General features: G+C 39.3%; 2 protein-coding genes and 1 long non-coding RNA gene across 5 annotated transcripts in view; 2 read left to right on the forward strand and 1 right to left on the reverse strand.

Moving 5' to 3' along the window:
* Positions 1 to 1,187: 1,187 nt before the first annotated feature.
* On the reverse strand, positions 1,188 to 2,947 carry LOC123958815. Its single transcript, XR_006822164.1, has 2 exons — positions 2,678 to 2,947; positions 1,188 to 1,539 (listed from the first exon to the last, which is right to left on the reverse strand). It is a non-coding gene; the product is annotated as an uncharacterized LOC123958815 (long non-coding RNA).
* cops2 (COP9 signalosome subunit 2) lies at positions 2,777 to 11,912 on the forward strand. 2 transcript variants are annotated; one of them, XM_046032463.1, is made up of 13 exons: positions 2,777 to 2,952; positions 3,443 to 3,556; positions 3,668 to 3,745; positions 3,839 to 3,964; positions 4,083 to 4,172; positions 4,271 to 4,348; positions 5,955 to 6,159; positions 6,285 to 6,463; positions 6,667 to 6,719; positions 9,203 to 9,300; positions 9,385 to 9,467; positions 10,346 to 10,404; positions 11,333 to 11,912. In XM_046032463.1, the coding sequence occupies exons 1-13, from the start codon at positions 2,899 to 2,901 to the stop codon at positions 11,475 to 11,477; spliced, it is 1,362 nt and encodes a 453-aa protein (XP_045888419.1). In that variant the 5' UTR covers positions 2,777 to 2,898; the 3' UTR covers positions 11,478 to 11,912. The 2 variants fall into 2 exon arrangements, with proteins under 2 accessions (XP_045888419.1, XP_045888420.1); XM_046032464.1 differs by having other exon boundaries at positions 2,780 to 2,952; positions 5,985 to 6,159.
* A 169-nt stretch (positions 11,913 to 12,081) lies between these two features.
* secisbp2l (SECIS binding protein 2-like) overlaps positions 12,082 to 23,081 on the forward strand; it is a 19,436-nt gene continuing 8,436 nt past the window's right edge. The window contains exons 1-13 of one of the 2 annotated variants that reach the window (XM_046032635.1): positions 12,082 to 12,336; positions 15,742 to 15,959; positions 17,412 to 17,739; positions 17,835 to 17,973; positions 18,582 to 18,805; positions 19,642 to 19,666; positions 19,819 to 19,934; positions 20,454 to 20,564; positions 20,676 to 20,786; positions 21,449 to 21,616; positions 21,777 to 21,918; positions 22,460 to 22,635; positions 22,786 to 22,918. In XM_046032635.1, coding sequence (XP_045888591.1) covers positions 12,316 to 12,336; positions 15,742 to 15,959; positions 17,412 to 17,739; positions 17,835 to 17,973; positions 18,582 to 18,805; positions 19,642 to 19,666; positions 19,819 to 19,934; positions 20,454 to 20,564; positions 20,676 to 20,786; positions 21,449 to 21,616; positions 21,777 to 21,918; positions 22,460 to 22,635; positions 22,786 to 22,918 — 1,912 coding nt within the window. In that variant the 5' untranslated portion in view covers positions 12,082 to 12,315. The remainder of the gene's footprint in view (positions 12,337 to 15,741; positions 15,960 to 17,411; positions 17,740 to 17,834; positions 17,974 to 18,581; positions 18,806 to 19,641; positions 19,667 to 19,818; positions 19,935 to 20,453; positions 20,565 to 20,675; positions 20,787 to 21,448; positions 21,617 to 21,776; positions 21,919 to 22,459; positions 22,636 to 22,785; positions 22,919 to 23,081) is intronic. The other variant, XM_046032636.1, reaches the window with a different exon arrangement.

Consider the following 23,081-nt stretch of genomic DNA (forward strand, 5'->3'; position numbering starts at 1 on the left):
CACAAGTTGAGAGTTGAGTTGAATTGAGAGAAGCTATGATGACCTCAGGGTAGGTTGTACAATGTTGGCAACTGCAGGCTCTTAGGGCGTTTAACAGTATGTGCATGCAGAGGCACAATGATTAAGCAGGTATGTGCATTAGACCATATATATAAATACACATACTGTATACATTATATGAATATCTTTGCGTGTGACTGTGCGTGCATGAATAACTAATGATCTACAGTACAAGGGAGTTGGCAGCAGTACAATGTGTTAGCACCCTTGTGTGAGCACTTTAGTGGTGAGAGCCATTTGTGCATTTGTGTATACAAGCAAGCAGCCAGCTGAGAGAGGTACACAGTCTTTGGCTGCCAGATGCCATGCTGGAGATATATTAAAGACTCTTGTCTCATGTTTAAGGAACTGTCAGAAATTAGATTATATTAACTGTATTAAGGTTATTAGGTTGGGCATAAAACGGTTTTTGGCAACCAAAAATTAAACGGCTTATAAAACCCAGTGTATACATTGACACCGAGGGAATTTACAAGGCTTAAGACCACACTTTTGGATCTCTAAATAAGGTTAGTAGATTTACATGACAAGGTTAAGCATGATGAACTTGTGTTTATCACACCACCCCCCTGACTTAGTCAGATAAATAAAAGTCTTTGGCACTATGTTGGTGCCTCAGATTGAGTTGTATTAAGCTCAGGCTGGGAGGGTCCTCCTTTGCCCTTCAGATACTGCAGCATCTTCCCACCACAGCCGGGAAATGCACTCTTTTGAGATTGTAAATGTGTTAACAGATAAGCCTGTGGCAATAACAGTGTGTTTCAGGTATGTGAAGAAGCCTAATGCCATATAATTTGTGGAGGTTGTGTGGGCGATGTGATGACAAATCAAGGTGTATTAGCACCCATGTGTGTTTTGTCTCAGATCTACAGCTTTTCTGGTGTTGTTGATTTCAGCAGAGAAATGCTGCTCATTCATAAGTATTTGTGTTGATGCAAACCAAGTGCAATTAATGAAATGCTAGAATGATGTATCTCATGCATGCAACAATTGGGTGTACACATATTTTATCCTTTCACTACAGTGTGTGCCCACACCTGGGTAACCAGCCCAGTGTTGATGCAGAGCAATTACTATATTTTGGTTTCAATCAGTGCACACATGAGAGATAATACGACTGAGGAAAGTAATATTACTCTGGAAATTTTTATTCTTTTAAAGTCACATAACTCAGTCTGTGAATGTGTTCTTCCCTCTAGTATTAGGGTTGGTGATTCATGTCTGGATATTGTAAATATTATGGCCAAACTGACTGCACAGGATGATGGACTTGAGTTATTCACCTACACTCATCCATTTTTTAAAATAAACTTATGACACATAACTTGATGACACACAAGCTGATTGCGTACATTTTCGGAACAGGAACGTAACTTCTTCAGTAATGAAATCTTTCACATGGTTCAATGTGGAATGACCCCCTGAGTGAGGCAGAGTGGGATGTGATGCTGCCAGTGGTCTCTCTGAGGGCAGCCAAGTCTGTTGAAAGAACAGTCACGAAATCCATTTGACATGAACCTGATTCATAGGGCTGACTGAAATCTGATACGCACAACTGGAGTTCACGGGGTATTTGCAGTGGTGAAAAAGAGTACATTTACTCAAGTGCTGTCTATAAGTACAACTTTAAAGTAGTTATGCCTTTACAATGTATGCTACTTTATACTTATACTATGTTTCAGAGGAAATAATGTACTTGTGTTTATTTATTTGACAGGTATAGCCACTGGTTACTTTATGGATTAAGATTTTTTTGTGCAAAGTATATAATCAAAATATGATTAGTGATAGATTACATTGCCCAACAGTATTTACTGTAAATTAATTCACAATAGATGAACCCGTTAAACTTGGGGTACATTGTGTGTGTGGTGGCAGTGGTTGTTGTTGTGTGTTTTTATGTGTGGTTACTTGTGCTTAGTCACTGTTTGTGATCTTCCAACAGTATTTGTGGCAGTTGATACAGGCTAAAGTCAGTATATGTATATGTAACCTAATATATGTATATTCAACCTATTAAGCTACTCAAGAAAAAATACTCTTAACACACATAACTGCTTCTATAGCAGAGCTGTATTGTGAGTATTGGCGTGTATTCAAATATTCACATTCTTTACCTAAGTAAAAGTAGCCATAACACAATGTAAAAATACTCTGTTGCAAGAAAAAGTCCTGCTTTCAAAAGCAATCCAAAAATCAAACAAGATAAATGTTTTCAGCAAAATGTATTATTAAAAGTAAGGTTCGTATTATAAAGCAGAACGGCCTATGTCAGTGTTCATATATGATATCATTGGATTTTGCAGATGCATGTGGAGTTTAATCTGAAACACAGCATAATATTTTATAAACATATGTTTACAAAACATATTTTTTAATATCTTACATGTATATTCTGAATCTGGAAATTAACTAGAACTAAATTAAGATGTCAGATTAATATACTGGAGTAAAAGGGACAGAAGTTCTTCCTGAAATGTAGTGGAGTAGACTATAAAGCTGCATCAAATGGAAATAAAGTAAAGTGCAAACTGTACCTCAAAATTGTACTTGAGTAAAAGTACTTACCAGACTATTACTTATTCTAATGTTACAGTACATCCATCTAACTACATACATGTTCCGCTACATCATCCAGAGGACTGCAGCTGGTCAAACCTTTAGGCTATACAGAGTAACGCTGTTCATGTATCTGAGGCGATCCAATAGCCCCATCTATAGACGGGATCGGGCTGTTGCTTGCTGCCACCCTGACACACCACCTCACCATTGCTGCAAAACACAGCACAGGCCCGGCTACTGTCTGTCCCTGAAAAAAAACCAAGGAAGACCATCAACATGTCTGACATGGAAGACGATTTCATGTGCGACGACGAAGAGGATTATGACCTGGTATTTACAACTGAAATGACTTAGCTTGTGCTTAAATTGTAACAGTTTGTTCGCTGAGCGCTAACAACAGTGAAGTTCCGACAGTACGGGCTAGCTAATGTTAGCTGTTTAGTTAGCTTGTTGGCTAATATCAATCTGACTGCGGATGACTAACGTTAGCTTCGTAGCTGGCTAACGATAGTTGGTTTTAGCTACTATGCAGTTGACTAATATTAATAAACAAAAACCATGCTGGATAAGCTTAGCAAACTGAGGGTATATGCGTTCAGCTGAGAGGCATGTAAGCAAACCAACCGGCTAGTTAACGTTAGCAACCCATGGCGTTGGCTAACGTAACGTTAGCTGAAGGTTCATGTTTGCAGAATTATGGTTAGTGGCAATCTGCTATCCTTACCTTTGTCTTAGCTAGCTAAGAGTTTCTGATATGTTTTGTTAGCAAACGTACTCATGTTTAACTGAACGTTGACACGCTTATGTGCTTACACTTAAGGAATACTCAGAGGACAGTAATTCAGAGCCAAACGTGGACCTGGAGAACCAGTACTACAACTCCAAAGCCTTGAAGGAGGATGATCCCAAAGCAGCACTCAGCAGTTTCCAGAAGGTGGAGTGGTGCTCCATAAAATGATCTGTTCTTTGTAGTTCTGTCCTTATCTCAGTTATTTAAAAGTAAGTTACAACATGGACTGACTTCTCTTGTTTATTGTATTTTCAGGTATTGGAACTAGAAGGAGAGAAAGGAGAATGGGGATTCAAAGCACTGAAACAGATGATCAAAATCAACTTCAAGCTGGTATGCTCTGTAACATATACCACATTTGTTTATGTCTATCCCATCAGACATGAATTCTTGAGGAGGGGTTTTCTGTGTGTTTCTATTCTGTAGACCAACTTCCCAGAGATGATGAACAGGTATAAGCAGCTCCTTACATACATCAGAAGTGCAGTCACCAGGAACTACTCAGAGAAGTCCATCAACTCCATTCTGGACTATATCTCTACCTCCAAACAGGTATGGATAGACAATATCACAGATGCAAATCTAGCTGGAAGTTACATATGTTGTGTCCTTGGATTAGTACCGGGTGTTTTAAATCTGTCTTTCTGAAATGGGTTTTCTGTGTTACTAGATGGACTTGCTACAGGAGTTCTACGAAACCACCTTGGATGCTTTGAAAGATGCAAAAAACGACAGACTGTGGTTTAAAACTAATACAAAGGTATACAAAGGTTCTTCACTGATCCCAGGTATTCTTACATCATCATTTCCTAGTACAACAGGTATTCAAGTGTACTCTGTTTTTGTTCCTCCCTGTAGTTGGGCAAGCTGTACTTGGAAAGGGAAGAGTATGGGAAACTGCAAAAGATCCTTAGGCAACTTCACCAGTCATGTCAGGTAAATAAAATTTCTATCCCTTTTTTGACTGTATATCCAATAATAAGTTTCCTTGGTTTGATACAATATCTCATATAATGTAGCCACTCAACGCGTTCGTTAATTGGTCATTCAAATCTAATATAAGCAGTTAAGAGTGTCAGTATATGAGACCAAATAACTCTTCTCAAAAATGTTGCCACTTTGCTACTGAAAACATACTTTTCTCTTAATTACGAACGCCTTGTTAGTAGCGGGTTGGACACACTTTTGTCTTTAGAACTGCCTTAATTCTTAATGACAGAGATTCACCAAGATACTGGAAACATTCCTGAGATGTTGGTCCATATTGACATCATAGTATCATGCAAATGCTGCAGATTTGTCAGCTGCGCATCCATGATGCGTATCTCCCGTTCCACCACATGCCTAAGGTGCTCTATTGGATTGAGATCTGGTGACTGTGGAGGCCGTTGGAGTACAGTGAACTCATTGTCATGTTCAAAAAAACAGTTTGAGATGATTTGAGCTTTGTGACATGGTGCATTATCCTGCTGGAGGTAGCTATTAGAAGACAGGTACACTGTGGTCATAAAGGGATGGACATGGTCAACAATTAAAAACTCAGGTAGGCTGTGGCGTTTAAACGATGCTCAGTTGGTACTAAGGGACCCCAAGTGTGGCAAGAAAGTATCCCCCACACCATTACACCACCACCAGCAGCCTAAACTATTGATACGAAGGCAGGTTGGATCCATGCTTTCACAGTGTTTACACAAAATTCTGACCTACCATCTGAATGTCGCAGCAGAAATCGAGACTTTACAGGCCAGGCAACATTATTCCAATCTTCTATTGTCCAATTTCAGTGAGCTTGTGCCTTTTGTAGCCCCAGTTTACAGTTCTGTGCTAACCCGGTGTGGTCTTTGACTTGTTGTACGTTCAGCCTTCTGCATACCTCAGTTGTAATGACTGGTTATATCTATCAACTTGTGCCTACCTGGCCGTTCTCCTCTGACCATTGCCATAGAGTTGGGTTGCTTATGTTGCTGCTGCTGCTGCTGGCCCCCTCTCTGCTAACAGTTGTTTTTGGGGCACTTTGGTGGCTTCATGTAATCCCCTCGGTATGTTGTGTCAAGCAGTGTTGCTTTGCGCATCATCACTATAGCGCTATATAAAATACATAGGCTATAGCACCTTTTATAAGATGACCAATACCTGCTATACTGAAAATCACAGTAGATCAGCACTTCCTGAAAAACTCAAACCAGCCCGTCTGGCGCCAACAACCATGCCACGTTCAAATGTCACTTAGATTAGATTCTGATGCTCGGTTTGAACTTAAGCAGATTGACATGACCATGTCTACATGCCTAAATCGATTGAGTTGCTGCCATGTGATTGGCTGATTAGGTTATTGTGTGAGCAAGCAGTTGAACAGGTTATCTAATGAGATGGTGTGTGTGTGTGTGTGTGTGTGTGTGTGTGTGTGTGTGTGTGTGTGTGTGTGTGTGTGTGTGTGTGTGTGTGTGTGTGTGTGTGTGTGTGTGTGTGTGTGTGTGTGTGTGTGTGTGTGTGTGTGTGTGTGTGTGTGTGCACATATGCAGTGGTATTTATGATTTAATAGGTGGTTGTTTTATTTCTAAATCAACTACAGACAGATGATGGAGAGGATGACCTGAAGAAAGGCACACAGCTGTTGGAGATCTATGCTCTGGAGATCCAGATGTACACAGCACAAAAAAACAACAAAAAATTGAAAGCCCTGTATGAGCAGTCACTTCATATTAAGTCTGCCATTCCTCACCCGCTCATAATGGGAGTTATCAGAGGTATGATGGTGTACATATCTTTCATTCATAGAACAGTTGTTTAACTTTGTGTTAAGTGTGACTGTTACAATATGTACTGTCATAGCTGTTTGCTGAATGACTTATGTGTGTTTGCTCCTGACCAGAGTGTGGTGGGAAGATGCATTTGAGAGAGGGTGAGTTTGAGAAAGCTCACACAGACTTCTTTGAGGCCTTTAAAAACTATGATGAGTCTGGAAGCCCAAGAAGGACAACATGCCTGAAGTACCTGGTCCTAGCCAACATGCTGATGAAGTCAGGAATAAACCCTTTTGACTCTCAAGAGGTATAAAAGTAAATGTTAATGTTTGGAATTTTTGCTTTGTGTAACTATAAGAGAACTAGTGGTTGTCACATATGTTTGTGCAGTTTGCAGTTGAATTTTTGATACAGCACAGCTAAAAAAGTTCCTAATCAGAATTATTTACTGAAAGTATTTTTTGTGCTTAATCAGTCGACATTAACTTAACTTTCCAATTTTTTCCAAAGGCCAAACCATACAAAAATGACCCGGAGATCCTAGCAATGACAAACTTAGTAAGGTAAGTGTGCATTAATGTGTTATGAAAAATATTGTCCTTTGTTTAGAGCAAAAGTCAATTAATGCAACAAGGCCCAAAAGGCTATTGTAATGTTGGTTATTGTTTCTATCTACATTTTACTCACTCATTTTATTCTGAAATCTGTAACATTTTGACAGCCACAGCTTTATTAAGGAGCACAAATGGACAAACAACAAGAATAGTGAGACCACTTAGGAATTGACAGTGGTTAAACCCAACTGTCTAACTTGTTGTAAGTGAGAAGGAAAGGAAATGCACCTAAATGTTTAGAACGGGTCATTTATGTAAAGACTTTGTGATTCACTTTTTATTTTCAAATAGTAGGCTTCTATAATATGGTTTAACTTTGGTAATCTGTCTGATCATTCTATGGTTGTCCCATGCACTCTGTTGTAAGGTTAGGTGTCTGTCAGAGTCGCTACGGGCTCTTTTAATCATGAAGACCGGGGGCAGAGCTAGACTGTCAGCACAGTGGGGGCAGAGCTTCATCATGGGGCCCACCTGCGTCCATCTGTCTAGCTGATCGCAGCCACTCTAGTCAATGCTTGTGCTCACACCAGAAGTGTATTTCCACTCCTCTCTGGATAGAATACGCAGCCAAAATAAAATACCCTGTGCAGACCCCCAATCATATACATCAACAATACAGTTAAAACAGACAAAAAAGAAGCAATTTAACTACGTAGCCTACTTAATCATGTAAGAAGGTCAAAAAGCAAGCACTAATCACTAAATCAACAAAATCTAAACGTGAGCAAAATCAGGCAGGCAAAACGCTCTTATTTTGAAATGATCCCTGTGGGATCTGCAGATCGTAATGAAAGTGGGTCACAGAGAGCTGTGAAGAAGGTAGTAGAAGCACAAAAAGGACATATTAAGAACAAGTCAATAACGTGGGGCAGGCTGTAGGCTTCAAATGGAAGTTGAGGATGGAACTAAACCGTGGCGCACACACCGCCTGTGTGAGTCTGGGGTGATATACAGCAGCGTAAGTCTACCCCACAGAATTCCCATAATGCATGGAGGTGAAGGGAGTTTTGTAAAAATTAGCTATTAAGTCTCCTATTTGTTTGAAATACAAAATTTACTTCATGAATTATGTTTTTTTTTAAACGTGTCTGCTTAGAATATAGTGTTTTTTGTTGGTAATTTACTATTGAAACCAGGAGTGAAGTGCCTGTTTAGACTGTGGTGCGGTCGTGTCTACAAATAACTGACACACATTAATGGCCCACGGAGCGGGACCCCTACCTAGCCTGGGCCCTGGGTCAGCTGCCCCCATGCACCCACGTTATCTCCGCTTATGACGAAGACGCAAAGCCACTCATCCCATGACTAAACATCAGTATGTCAGTGTGAGGAGAGAACAACATTTAAAAAAAAAAAAGAAAGAAAAGAGAGATGTGATTGACTGTGATTGTCACCAGTCTCTAACACGTCACCTATTCTTTGCGATAATGAACCCTCCAGAATCTCACATTTTACTCAAGTGCACCCTTGGTGTGTGCCAGCATGCCCTCGACATACTGGGCATGGTGCACTTGACACGGTGAGGATAATGTTATTGTTGATGGCCCAAACTATAAAAATGGACCCCGAGTGCTATTAATGAAAACTATTCCCATAATACTTTGAATGGGTAGCTATTCCTTGGACCCAGATTCCTTTACTGTATGGCCTTTGGTCAGTATTTCAGCTTCTCAATCACCATCTCCCATTTGTATACAGTATGTTGCACTGCAAAAACATAGCTCTCAAATACAAACAAACAAAAAGCATTAAAATGGGGGAAATATTACTTAAAATAAGCAGAATTATCAGAACAGAACAAGAACATTTCACATGCTACTTAAGGTAAGAAAAAAAACTTAAAACAAATGAAATTCTCTAAAATAAAAGCCACCTGGTAAGAAGAAATGTCTTGTCAAACAAAAAACAAGTATATTTTGCCTTCAATTAAGATAATTAATCTTACTTAGATTTTAGTTTTTGCAGTGTGTGTGCAGTATGTTCTCATATTTCAACGGAAGCCTCGTTTCATTTCCTCTTAGTACAAAATTATACATTTACAACATTAATAGTTTTAATATAATTTATACCAGTTGCCAAAACAGTGTCAACATTAGTGTATATTTCACAGTCTTAGTATAAAGAATGGAACATGACTATTGTCTTCCCAAATCTTTTTGTTATCTTTTGCTTCTTTGTTTGCTCTCTTTTGTCCTCCTGTTTACATAAATAACAGGCATGTTATGACATTGCTCAGGTTCCATGCATATATTTAAAATCTATATTGCACAAACAAACTAAGATTGCACACCCAAAACTGTAATAAGAATAGTGTTTACAAGATGTCTAATGGACTGGAATGTGTTTGACAGCTATCAGGATGGGAGTTTTTGTGTGGGTCACAAGGACACAATGTATATGTTATAACTACACTTCACTGTTTTTCCTTCCAGCGCCTACCAGAACAATGACATCACTGAATTTGAGAAAATCTTGAAAACAAATCACAGTAACATAATGGACGACCCCTTCATTAGAGAGCACATAGAGGGTGAGTGTGAACATGAATTCATGCATGATATGTGTGATATGAAACATTTTTAAGTTTAACTGATCGTGTGATGTTGTGTTGCAGAGCTCCTGCGGAACATTAGAACTCAAGTACTTATCAAACTCATCAAACCATACACGAGAATACACATCCCATTCATTTCTAAGGTGAGTCCATGTGATCAAAATACAACTGGTACAGTGACTTTATCTGTTGTCCTTCTTTAATCACATTCTCTCTTTATTATAAGATAATTATTTTTACTGATGGCATTGTGACTTTGTGTGGATCATTTTAAATGGATTATTTCCATTTTAATTGATTTGTTTTTAAAGCCAATCAATCAAGAAAAAAGCATAGTTAACAAAGAGAATCACATTTTGCAGACGTGTCAAAGCAACAACTGATTTGCAGACTTTGGTCTGGCTGTAAAGAGCTAGCACTTTGAGAGTAGACATCACCTTAATTAGCATATGAAATACAGTTTCAGCCTTAACATATATCATACATGATGATGAAATCCACAAAGAACAAAACATTTATATACATTTCAGATTTAACCTCTGGAGTTTTTCATTTAATAATTTTTCTCTCTCTTTTTTTTTTTTTAATAATAGCATTCCTATAAATTATATTTTTTTTCCAACACTCATGTTTTTCTTTATCACTATCATTTTTCAAGTATACAGGTTCACAAAGCATAGTTGAAGGTGTATCTTACTTAAAATGAGTTTAACAAAAGAAGAGGAGCTAAAAGGGCATGATTATTACGAGGAAGAAATAATGGTATTTTCTGACACTAACGCTTATGTACACGTGGTGTCTGATAATGTTTTTTCAACCCATTTGCTGCATTTATTTACTTTATAGATTACATACTTGCATGATAGAATTTCTCCACGGGTCTTTTGCAACACTTCAGACATAATATTTATGAAGGGATCTGCGGTGTGTTGAATTCTGTGCATCCTTTAATGTTAAATCATACTACTTGACATACTTCTTTACAAATGTGAGGATGAGTCTTGTTTCTCTTGTGTTTCAGGAGCTGAACATTGATGTGTGTGATGTGGAGAGTTTGCTGGTGCAGTGCATCTTGGATAAGTAAGTTTCTCCTTCACACCTGTGCTGAGAAGTGGAAGAAACAAAATAGCTCCCTTCCTGTAAATAGTTGTACTTCCTCATAGTTTGCATCCTTTGGCCCTTAATAATCTTTATTTTTATTTGTAGAGCACTTTTCAAAAACAAGTTACAAAGTGCTTTAACAAGTGTAAAGACAATAATACCCAAAAAACAATACAAGATAAAGAAAAGAAAAGACTAAAATACACATTTAAGATAAATATAAAATTAGTAAAATAGAATAAAATAAAAGTCAAATAAGATCGGGAAAGGCTCTCCTATAAAAGTATGTTTTAAGAAGGGACTTAAAAGAGTTCACTGACTCAGCTGACCTGATTTCCTTGGGCAGGCTGTTCCAGAGCCTCGGGGCCCTGACAGCAAACTCTTAAGAGAGTCAGGCAGGATGAATGGTCAGTTTCAGTAACATACATCTTGTACTTAATTGATAGTCATGCTGTAATAGCTATCTGCTATTTATGGCTTCACATTCCAGCTGTACCGGTTCTCTGACGTAAATGACTTAGTAGGAAGTAAAAGTGATTATTCCGATAAAGTCAACACTGTATAACTTTTATATTGTTTATCTTGTCTTTATTGCTCACATCATGCTCTGAAACATTAAAGGGATTATTGGTTATTTTAAAAAAGGATAGCATCCTCAAGATCATTTGAGATTTTAACTACAATGCATTCTCAAGAAGTGATGCCACATATTTTATTCTCTTTACTGCATTATCCCAAAGTACAATTAGCATCCAGATCAGATACAGTTTAAAGCTTAACTTTAAGAGTTTGACTAATTTATGTGGAGAAATTGAACTGGCTTTTATGCACTGACTTGTAATTTTGTAGATGTTACTTATTCTTATATTGCAACATGTGTGACTTACTCACTTATTCCTTTTATCAGCACAATCCACGGCCGAATTGACCAAGTCAACCAGCTACTAGAACTGGACTACCAGAAGAGAGGAGGGGCTCGTTACACAGCTTTAGACAAATGGACAAATCAGCTGAACACTCTCAACCAAGCCATTGTTAGCAAGCTCACATGATGGCATGTAAAATCAAGAGACAAGGAGAATGGCATGTTTTAATACATCCATAAATTATGCTTCTTCAAGTATATCCTCTGAGACAAGATACACAGCACAGATTTTGAGAATGCCACCAATTTCAAGAAGACTTGAGGAACCCCAAGAAGGTGTTCAAAGTGTGTTGTTCTGTCGTGATGAGAGGAAATCACCGACACTTATTTTTGTTTTTCATGTTCCTGATTGGCAGATCCTTCCATGTGCAACACAAATGCTTCAGTTGTTTAAAAAAAAAAAAAAGAAGTCCAAATGTATATGAAAACTTGTACACAGTATTTTAATGTATACTGTTGCCTGTTGGTAATAAACAGATTTCTCTCAGCACTAAAAGGAATCCGCTGCCTGTGACTAGTTCCAACGTTGAATAAAATGTTTTTGTCATAAATGAGACATAAAGAAATCGTATCTCTGTTTTGATTTGAACTTGCATAAATGAGACAAAGAGAAAGCTTTCTTTGTTTTAATTAAGTCCTTGAAAATATTTGTATGTAGCCATGACGTACTGCTTTTTTACTCCAGTAAGTAAAAGCCTTTCTGGGCCTCGTCGGGTTCCGTCCCAGGTGACTCACATTTCCACACTGACAGCAGTTTAGCTCACTCGCAGCAAGCTAGTCTGCGGAGAGACTTGTTAGCTGACGCAGCAGCAGATAGCGGTGGGGGTATAGTTAGCGGTTAGTAGGAACTGGGTGTGAGTCTAAGCCTTTAGTGATTATTATTTACAATGAAGAAATTAAAAAGGTCCACATCCTGACGTCCGCAGTGTGCTCAATGACTGACTGAAGCGGCGTTGGTGACTGACATGGACGTTAGTGACAATAAGGTACAGTTCATTTTAAAATAAATGTTTTTTTGTTTGGGTCTTGCTAAAGCTTTAGCCTGTGGAAGAAGGGACATTGCGTTAGTTTATTCAGCCGAGGCCCACAATTTGAATGTTAACGTTATTCAAAAAAGCAGCTGTTCCGTTATTATAATTACAAATAGCAGCGTTACTTGGCAGTGACTTAAATTATTTGTTTGGGTGATTAGCCGTACCAACAACATGATAGTATGTTAGTATGGTACGACAGTCAAACACTGATCCCATTTGGCTAGTAAGCTAACATGAAAACAGCTAACGGTAACCGCAGCTCATTATAAAAGACAACGCGTAATGCATTTCTTGTCTTCTGTCGCAGTGCATGTGTTTGTGGTCATTTTACAAAATTACCTAGATTTATTTCCATGACATCTATGTGATAATCACATGAAGACAGTCTGTGTTGTTAAGCGATTAGCTCGGCTAGCTAGCCAACGCTAAATATGTCATTTGACGGTGATTGTCATTTTGATCGGGGCCACAGATACCTTGTTACAGTAATACATTTTTTTTGTCACAATTTGGAAAGGTGGACTTGACAACACGGTTTCAGTCAGGTAGGAATGTGTGAATGCGAGTGTTGTTATTGTCAGGAGAGGCAGGGAGGTTTCGTGGACAGTCACAAGGGGAACTTCTGGTTCTTCAGCATTTATGGCATTCCTCTGACGCTGTTGCACAAAGTTTGGTTGCAGTTGCGTTTAGTGAGCCAAGGCGTTTTGCCATTTCCTCAGATTAACCTGTAAGATGGCACATTGAACGATGGTGTTCAGATTTCGTGGCTGACTGACCTGAAAATGTGTAATCCAGTGTTGTGATTTTTATCAGTTTTGTCTTCATAAATGTGAAACTTCTTAAAAGCTTTAATGCATATGGTCTACTTTCTACACCGCTCACCCTGCTTTCAGTACAGAAACAGATACTAGTGTTTGAAAGCAACTGGTGTGGGAATAAATGCTTACACAAACAGAGGCTTGTGAGATCAGTAGCCCCCAGGCTTATCACTGCGAGATCTGTCATCCCCAATGAATGCACATCTGGTTCTGACCTCATTGCCTTTTTCACAATCACAGCTATTCTCACTCACCCCAACACACAGATACACAAAGACATAAATGGTTCAATCAAGAAGATAGATTCTCTGACCAGCTTTATAATTTTATTTCCATTTTTTAAATGAATAATTGGGATTGTTCAGAATTCAAGATTCACCACCAGTGCACATGAGGCCTCCATGCAATAGCTTGCTTTATAATTAGCTTATCCTGTACTACTGTCCTTACTTTATCCTCTCAAACTTAATCCTATAACTACACCCTATCTGCTATGCTACCATCGTACACAATCAGACCAACCACTGTAGTCCTAAACCCATTATCAGCCTGGACATGGAGGCTGCTATTACTCCCTTTGGGGGTTGTAAAAAAATCTTTCTTTACAGCTGTAGTTTGGACTTTATTGAATTGGCATAACAGACTCTATTCACCATGAGCATGTTTAGATAGGATGGGATCTATAGATTACCTAAGGAAAAGTGAGAGAACCACCCACAGCCAGTATCAGTGGGAGACAATAGCTCTGTCTGTGTAACATCCACTGGCTGCACTGATACCCTATTCATGCATCCCAACCACTGTTTGAGAGAAGTGAGGGGTGTCTTTGTACTCTGAACCCTGTCACCTCTCCTCATCCTTTGCAACATAGCAGGTTATTTTAATGGGACCTCTTGGATAGAGCTGCCACCTTGGGTTAGACCAGAGGTTTTCAAACTTGGAGGTGAGCCTCCCCAGTGAGGCTCCAAATAGTTACAGCAGAGGTTCAGTGAATGGAAGTGAGAAAAATATTACATTAGTTTTCAAAAGGAAATCACATAGCATGTGTGTGTGATTTGGTTAAAGAGAGAGTTCAGAGATGTACAGTAGGCCAGTTTTGAGGAATTTTGCTATTTTAATGTCAAATGAGGAGCACCCAGAGGCATGAAAGATGCTCCTAGAGGGCAAAGGAAAAAGACCGTGAAGGACAGGACATTTTCTTTTGCCATCTTGCCACAAATTGGTCATTTCATGTACTTCACTTTTTAAAGTTTTATTGAATGATAGCAATAACACTTTTACATGGTAAGTAAAACCAGTTTAAAGAAGAGAAAATGTATTTTTTTTCCACAGCGTTTGTTACTCGTTTTCAGGAAGATTTCCTAATGGTTTACTTCATCTGACAAGCATGTAAGGAGTCTAAAATCAAAGTTAATGCATTTATTCTGACGGTAACAAACACGTTATGGTGTTGCTGTTAAACTTTAAAATAAGGGCATAGCTTTGTAGAGCCCAAGTCAAATTTCCAATCTTATCTATCTGTGTAGGTTTTAAGTGAAGTACAGTGTGTGAAAAACATTGCTCTGTTTCTGGTTTTTACATATAGTACACAACTGTACATTTGACAAGTTTTCTTATTCAAATTTTTTTTTGCTTTTAATTTATTGAGGAGATACACAGGCGTGCTAGTTAGTGTCATGATAAAGCATACCATACAAATTTGAGGCTGCATCTATAGTTTTCTGCAGAACAATTGTCTGAGTTGGCTGATTGAGCTTAGAAGTACTGCAGTCTTTCAATCCCAAGCCTGCCTTCCACAGCCCCAGACCTCTAATCTTAGGCCTTTATGTGGCCTGCTGTATCCTACAGCCTCACTGTTGGCTGTGTGGTGGTGCTTTGGATTAATACGTTTTCTGGTTACCTGTCATTCTGTTCAAGAAGTGTTTTGCAGGAATAAAATGAGTGTTCCAAGAATACAGACACTCACCTCATTGTAGACCATATTAACAAGAAACTGGTCATTGTTTATATTATTCACCTCTGTTTATCCAGCTGCAAATGTCTTTGTCACATAAGAAATTGTCTGTCAAAAATGGCTGCAGACGTTTTTTGAGACGTTAGATCCTCTGGACGTTGTGTGTTACATCATCATTTAACTCAGAAAGATTTTATGTCCTCATGTTAAGGCCTCATACCTTTTGTATTGATCGCTACACACACTCAAGACTGTAAACCAACTGGAACATGAGGAAATGTAGTGCTCAGCTGTGATTACGGCTTAACAAATCAGAGGTTGTTCAGTCTGCTGGTAGACTATGCATCACTCTCACTCTCTCTCTGTCTGTCTGTGTCAGACATTCAGTACTCTAATGTCTATGCCATTGATAGGTGTGGGGTGGCAAAATAAAATAAGATGATCTGTTGTACCTTGTAGATACAGAGAAGTCAAACAGTGGGCTTGATAAATATAATTTTCTCACTCAAATGCATCGTGTAGTCATTAATTGGCTGCTGTTGCTCACAGTGTAACATTAACCGCTTTCCATTTGTCTTTGTGCAGGATGTGAAGCTTTCAGCCGAAGTGGAACCGTTTATCCCACAGAAGAAAGGTCTCGAAGGATCCCTAGTCAGCATGAGTCTTTCTGGAGAAGCAGGTGGAGGAGGAGGAGGCGGTGGAGGTATAGGGGGAGGCGGTGGAGGTGGAGGGGTGGAAACTACTCCTATTCCCAGCTACCTTATCACCTGCTACCCTTTTGTCCAGGAGAACCAACCTAACAGGTACTGTTACTTTGTCACAGTGGGGAGAGATTTGGGAATGGGTGAAACTCTCTAAAAGCGTCGTTTTATCTCCATTTAACTCTGAGCTAATAGCACCAGTGGTTCTGGCTTATGATAATTATGGATTTTGCCATTGGCATTGTGGGAAGTTGGGTGTCCCATTGTGAACCGCCCAAGAACAATCTACTCTTTCTATTTTCAGAATAACTCATTTATTGCACTGTTTACTATAAGAAGAAGAAGAGAACACCGTGTCCCTTAATGTTATGCTTCACGAAAGAGATCACAATCAGATCCTGTAAACAGTGTATTGAGTTAAGACCATTAGATGCTCTGTAGTTTAAGACTGCTTAATTATGAACGGAAACCTCCCCAGAGTTAGAGTTTACATGGAACTACAATCTATGTTTCCAGTGGCTCTTTCTTTGTCCAAAGTGATCTGCTGTATCCTGCACACATCCGTTCCTTTGTTTCCTTCCCCACTATTTGAATGCAAGGAAATGCTCGCTATAGTAGGCTGGCTGTGAAAATGTCATCTGGATCCTTATCAACATTTCTGCATACCACTTACAAGCGCCCCAACAAAGCAACCCTCATGCACATCACTGCTGCATCACAGATGTATACACAGGCATCACCTCTCTCTTGCTAAAGGGGCTTTAATCTTATTTTGTGGAACACATTTTAATCAGTCTCCTCGTCATTGCTGCATGTTTAGAGAAAATAAAAACTGAGAAACTAAAACAAAAGTTAAAAAAAAGTTATGATTAATTCAGGATGTCACAATCATGTTTCTCTTAACGGACTGTGTGAGTGTCTTCTAGTATCTGCCTATACAGATTGTGTGTGTGTGTATGTGTGTGTGTACATCTATCTATCTATCTATCTATCTATCTAATTTCAATCGTTTACTTTCCCACATAACACAGGTGCACAGTGCACACTTAGCCTAAAGTACATTACATTACCTATACTGCACCTATACATTAAAATAATATTTGACAGCTAAATTGCTTAGTATTAAGACAATATAACCTGCGTCACAGCCTTCCTTTTTATGGTTTCATATTATATTTTGTGTGTTTGGGTGTTGTGTAGTATTTTGTATAATAACCGTTTGGAAAGGAGTGTATTTCTGTTATATTATAATAATAATAATAATAATGATGATGTATTTTATTTATAGAGCACTTTTCATGGTACTCAAAGACACTTCACAAAGTTTAAAGTTTGGCGAAATGTTTTCCACCAGCCAGCATTTTCAAAGTGCAGTACACATGAAACATTTCACCCAAATAGATGTAAAATTTTAATTGAAAATTGAAATCCAGAATTGCTAGTAAAGTATTCAAAACCATTAGCAGAGATAAAATATTTGATTTTGGTCTTCTAAGTTGAAAGAGTAGAATATACTCCTTATATTTAACATGTTACTTCTCTACTGCTTCACAGGCAACATCCTATGTATAATGGAGGGGAGCTGCGCTGGCAGCAGCCTAACCCCAGCCCTGGTGGTTCATACCTGGCCTACCCAATCTTGTCTTCACCCCAACCTCCTGTCTCCAATGACTACGCGTATTACCAGATTATGCCTGCTCCATGCCCACCTGTGATGGGCTTCTACCAGCCCTTCCCTGGCACCTATGCAGGTCCAGTGCAAGCTGGAGTGGTCAACCCTGTCTCAGCAGATGTCACTGAAAGGCCGCTGCCTCTGGGTCCAGCATATGGAATGGCCAGTCAGCGGGGGAGAGGCATGATCCGACCTAATGGTATCCCAAAGGTACAGAAGTCGTCATATGTTATTTGTGTCACTAAAAATGTCCCTCCTCATTGTCAATCTGTTAAGTGAGTAAGCCCTTTTTTCTTTTCCTACAGCAACAGTTGGGTGTGTGCCAGCCTCCAAGGGGTCGCCGGCCTCCAACCAGAAGTGTAGCTGTGCAAAAGGAGGTGTGCACCTTGGGACCTGATGGGAGGACCAAGACAGTTATGCTTGTGGATGCAGCACAGCAGACCGGTAAGAATAATTAGAGATATTCAAGTCGTACAGAGGTTTTTTTAAACAATAAAAAAAAATAGAAACCTGTTATTAGCAGTGGGAAAATCCTGAGTTTCAATTTCTAGCTGAGTTTATGGCCAACATCAGTGATGTTTTCATTCCTGTAGCTGAAAGGAAGCTGATGCTCAAAACATTCCAGACTTTATTAAAGTAAGCTGCTTTGCCTGCATACAAGAATCTTTTCTATCAGTGAAGACACAGGACACAATGCCAGTAACAGCTTCTGGTCTTACAGGTTGATGTTGATGATGCTTGTGTTTAACTTCTGAAAGAACTAGAATGCAGAGTTTCCAGTTGGAGAGGTTAACATGATGTCACCAATGATGTCTCTGTTCAGAAAGCTAATGAGTCTGTGGTTTTGGGTCAGATGAACAATGTCATAAAGTTAACTCAAAGTAAAGTTGGTCCACGTTTGTGTTCAACTAGTCTCCAATGATTCTACTACAGTATTTATAGTTCAATTTTCTAACATTTATATGTTGATGATGGTAGCAGTTTTATTCCAATTTGTAACACTTTCTAACAAGTTTATTTATAGCTCTAAATTTCTTCTACTTTGTCCTCAGATTTCCCAGGTGAGGTGTCGGGGCGGAGTGCTGCTGAGCGGGCAAGTCCCTTGCTTTGGAAGAACCGAACAAAGAGAAGAAGGGCGTCCCATCCGGGTGAAATCTACAATGAGCAGGGTGCCAGTGAGGCAGATATAGACAGTGACAGTGGCTACTGTAGCCCCAAACACAACCAGGCAACAGGGGTAACACAACGGACAGCAGAGAATACAGCAGCACCCACTGTAAGTTGTCTACTTACCATCAGCTCCAGACCAAACAGACTTAAAGTCAACTGTAGAATTTGTTTTAACCCATAATCGGCAAATTGGTAGTGCTGATGAGGAAGAGGTTTGAAACTCATTGAAAACTTGCATACAATAAAGATAGCTATGCAGATAGCAAGTCAGGGAGTTGAAAGTTCTTAAGTAATAATCTTTCAGAAATTTAGCCTGTCAGGTAGTGCTTTGCCTTCTCCAAGCTTAATGCCATAAATGTAATTTCAAAATATTGCTAGGTAGGCAGGTAGGCTGTCATGTTATTGATGGTTAAGGAAAATAGAAGGTCAGAAATGATTTGGTTTTGACATTTGATTTGGTGGAGCTGATTCACAGCCCGGGAGTGACAACCAACTAAGCAGACGAATTTGTGAGGAAAATGTCCCAGAAACATTAACATATTGTCCTTTTCATTTTGCAAAAGTACTGAAAGAATTTTGTTTCTGCAACAGCTACATATCAGGTCTACAAGCTTTTCTTCTTATTTTTAAATTGTGTAATTGCACATAGGAAATTATGTTTGCAAGTTATCAGACTGTAGCTGAACTTAATTAAATTGCAGGCTCAAAGTGTCTATCACACAAAAACATTTAAATGCATTGCAGAATGGCATGGCAGTTTTTTGTAGTAACAATGGTAGAAGTCAGAAATACCAGGAAGAGCAACTAACAAATATCTAAACATACATCACAGCAATCTTAAATTACCTTTGCCCTAACTGTGTTATTAGAATAATTAGTATGCACTAGATATCTTAATACAACTTGTTTTCTCTCTCTTTCGATATGTTATGTCTTGTGCAGGGAGTAGAGGCTGGTGTAATGACAGGTAAGTTTGATGCTACGTGTGTTTGAATGAATTTTGTATTTATTTTGTGTTTGAAAATTTAGATGATTGAACTGATGTCTCTAACTGATGTCTCTCAGGTAAACTGATGTCTTTTACCTGAGAATTGATTATGATTTTGTTTTGTTCACTAGCAGGTACCTGGGTAAATGTAGCCTCTCAGGCTACCTTAAAGTCCTGGGGGGACAGGAACAGCCAGTTTCACAGAGCAGACCAGAGGAAGAATCCTGAACAGAGAAACTTCTCACAGGTATAATAGTTCCCTCTGGAGCAGACACTGAGTAAAAGACTGCTGTATGTCAGACAAACAATTCTGGTATTCAGCAGTGCGTTCACAAAAAAGTGCTGTGCAATATTAGGATCCCTAATTGGCTAAAATGAGGGTCATGTAATTGCTGTCTGATAACACCCTGACAGTTTTGCGAGCTACTTATTTAAACCATATATGTAGTATTACAATTGCATGAATAATTAGCATACTGTTATTGACTTCTGGTGACATTAAAATGTAGACCAAACAGCCATTCACAGTCAACCTATTTGGAAACTGTCATGAGGAAGAAGAAGATATAACCGAAATAGTGACGTACAGCCACTTCTGCTGTCTGCGTGACTGAGCTTGCAAGCTTTCGTATGTTCGCTCTTGTGTCTTTTCCTACGTCCCTCACTCTACAGTATGTGCACACATACACAGAGGGGAATAAACCAAATCAAATACCAGTGGTAACCTGTCTGACTCCTGAGTTCTCCATGCCACTTTGTCTTTCAGGATTTCCACAGTGGCTATACAGGGCGTTTGCCGCCCAACCAGTCAGAACAAAGACTACAGCCAACAGTGACCGCTGGCACTGAGCTCACCCCAGAGCCCCTCTACTTTGAGGTAAGAGAGGTTTTTTTGTGAATTTCATTGTAATGAATCCTCAATGCAGCAGTCATTATAGACTTATTTTTGGCAGAGTGAGTGCTGAAATGTTTTCTACATGTTTGTCAGGATGAAGATGAGTTCCCAGATCTAGCTACTGGAGGGACTGTCCAACGCAGCACCAAACCAGAATCTGCTGCAGCCCAGACACACACTCAACCTAAAATGCCGAAAAACCTGGTATGGGAAAGCACTTTCTGAAGACAACTGTCTTTGAAGGTTTTCTGTGCCATACGCTGACTGTTTGCAGGATTTACTTGCAAATAAAACAGCACATTGCCTTAAACCAGGAGAAGCTTGGAAGTAGTATTACTATTGTCAAGTGTTGACGACTTCTTTCAGTAATTTTTCAGTGTACATGTCGATTTCTTAAATTAGTACCAAGTGTGTGGTGCCCCCAGCGTTTTTCTTTGAATGTTTTGAATACTGCATATGCAATGCAAATATCAGGCAGTGTTGTGCACATGGTACTGACATTTCTTTTAGTGTGGAAATGTTGTGGACACTTGAAGCGGTATGTGATTGGGGAAATGTTGCGAGCCAGAAGCAAAGAGGCACAAATACACACACACACACACACACACACACACACACACACACACACACACACACACATACGGGCTAAAAGCATCGGACGTTCTGTGATATAGTAGAGCACTTTTTGTAGTAGAGGAATTTTTTTTTGTTGTTTTTTTTTGTTTGTTTGTTTTTTTCAGCCGTAACGATTGTTTGCAGAATGTGGGTTGGATCTGTGTTTGTGTATCTATGCAGCTGAACTCTGATTCTTGTATAGGTTAATCTTTACACCCCTACTAAATACTATTTTTTATCTCTACACGCAGCTGGATAACCTACCAGAAAACTCCCCTATCAATATTGTGCAGACTCCTATCCCCATTACCACCTCTGTTCCCAAGAGGGCCAAGAGCCAGAGGAAGAAGGCGCTGGCAGCTGCCTTGGCCACAGCACAGGAGTACTCTGAAATCAGCATGGAACAAAAGAAATTGCAGGTATGTCTGCTGGTCATGTAGGTTAGGTTCAGACTGAAGAGTTTGAATGTTATGGCTTGTTGATGTGTTTCTATCATAGTTTCTATGCCTTGTTAAATCAGCTCTGGTCCTCACCACTTGGTGTGATCTTTTTCTGTCTTTTCTTTCCTCACCCCGGCAGGAGGCATTCACCAAAGCAGCAGGGAAGAAGAGTAAAACCTCTGTCGAGCTGGACCTGGGAGACATGCTGGCAGCTTTGGAGAAACATCAGCAGGCTATGAAGGCCAGACAACTCAACAATACTAAGCCACTGTCCTTTACAGGTATTCATAGACTTGATCAGAAATGAACAAGTGGGGGGGATTCAACACACATCTTACAATACAAAAGTCCTGCAGTAAATAACAGTATTGAGTTTAAGCATAGACTTTGGTGATTTAACTCAATACTGTCTGAGGCTATAATATGTATTGTTTTTAAACAAATGTCCTATTTCATTCATTTAAGTTTTCTTGTTTGAAATTTAGCCCCATTCTGCAGTTTTGCTGTTTTGTTTTTTTGTTTTTTTTTAATCTAATATCTGGTATTTATGTATCTTTTGTAAATGTCCTTATGAAAACATGTTCAAAAATATAGTGATTATCAGACTTTACTAAAGCTAACACCTACTCCTAATTTCTCTTTAACTTAATGTGACTCATTAAGCTTGATTCGTTGCCCCCACTGACTTGCCTGAGCATGACCACTGAGTCGACTCAAAACCTCTGACAGTCCCAACACAAACCAAACATAATGAACCTACTGTGCACACACATTTACACATACTCACATTCTGCCTGTATACTGACTTGTCATTCTCCCCAGTTGGAACAACTACTCCATTCCACGGTTCAGGCTCGACCAGCATGCCGTCCATGTTAAAGGGTCATCAGCAGCCATACTCAGCCCCACATAATACCCTGGATTCCACTGCACCACGTATCAAGAGGGGGAAGGAGAGAGAGATCCCCAAAGTGAAACGGCCAACAGCCCTCAAGAAGGTTATGATTCAAGTTGAAGTTAATCATTTAGGAGAGATGGGAGAAAGATGTTATATTGTCTACATAGAAATTGGTAAAAGGAATGGAGATCTTTGAACCTGCCAAGTGCTGTTGTTATTGATATTGTGTTTGTGTTTTGTGTTTCGATAGATTATCTTGAAAGAACGGGAAGGGAAGAAAGGGAAGTCAAGTGTAGAACAAGAGTCTTCAGGCCAGGAGGAGCATGGTGAGGAGTGTCTACATTTTACTGATGATCTTCCTCGAGAGCCTGCCTCCCAAGAAGGTGGGGTTAATTCATTATTAAGAAGTGAAAACAATTCAGTTTTACCCATATTTTTGGTTTCCATGATACATTTTCTAATTGTTATTTCTGGTCTGCTGTTTGTACCACAGACAATGGTCTGAGTATGCCCAGTGATGCGTCCCTTTCCCCAGCCAGTCAGAAC

The sequence above is a fragment of the Micropterus dolomieu genome, linkage group LG20 (genome assembly GCF_021292245.1).
Source record: "Micropterus dolomieu isolate WLL.071019.BEF.003 ecotype Adirondacks linkage group LG20, ASM2129224v1, whole genome shotgun sequence".
Taxonomy (NCBI): domain Eukaryota; kingdom Metazoa; phylum Chordata; class Actinopteri; order Centrarchiformes; family Centrarchidae; genus Micropterus; species Micropterus dolomieu.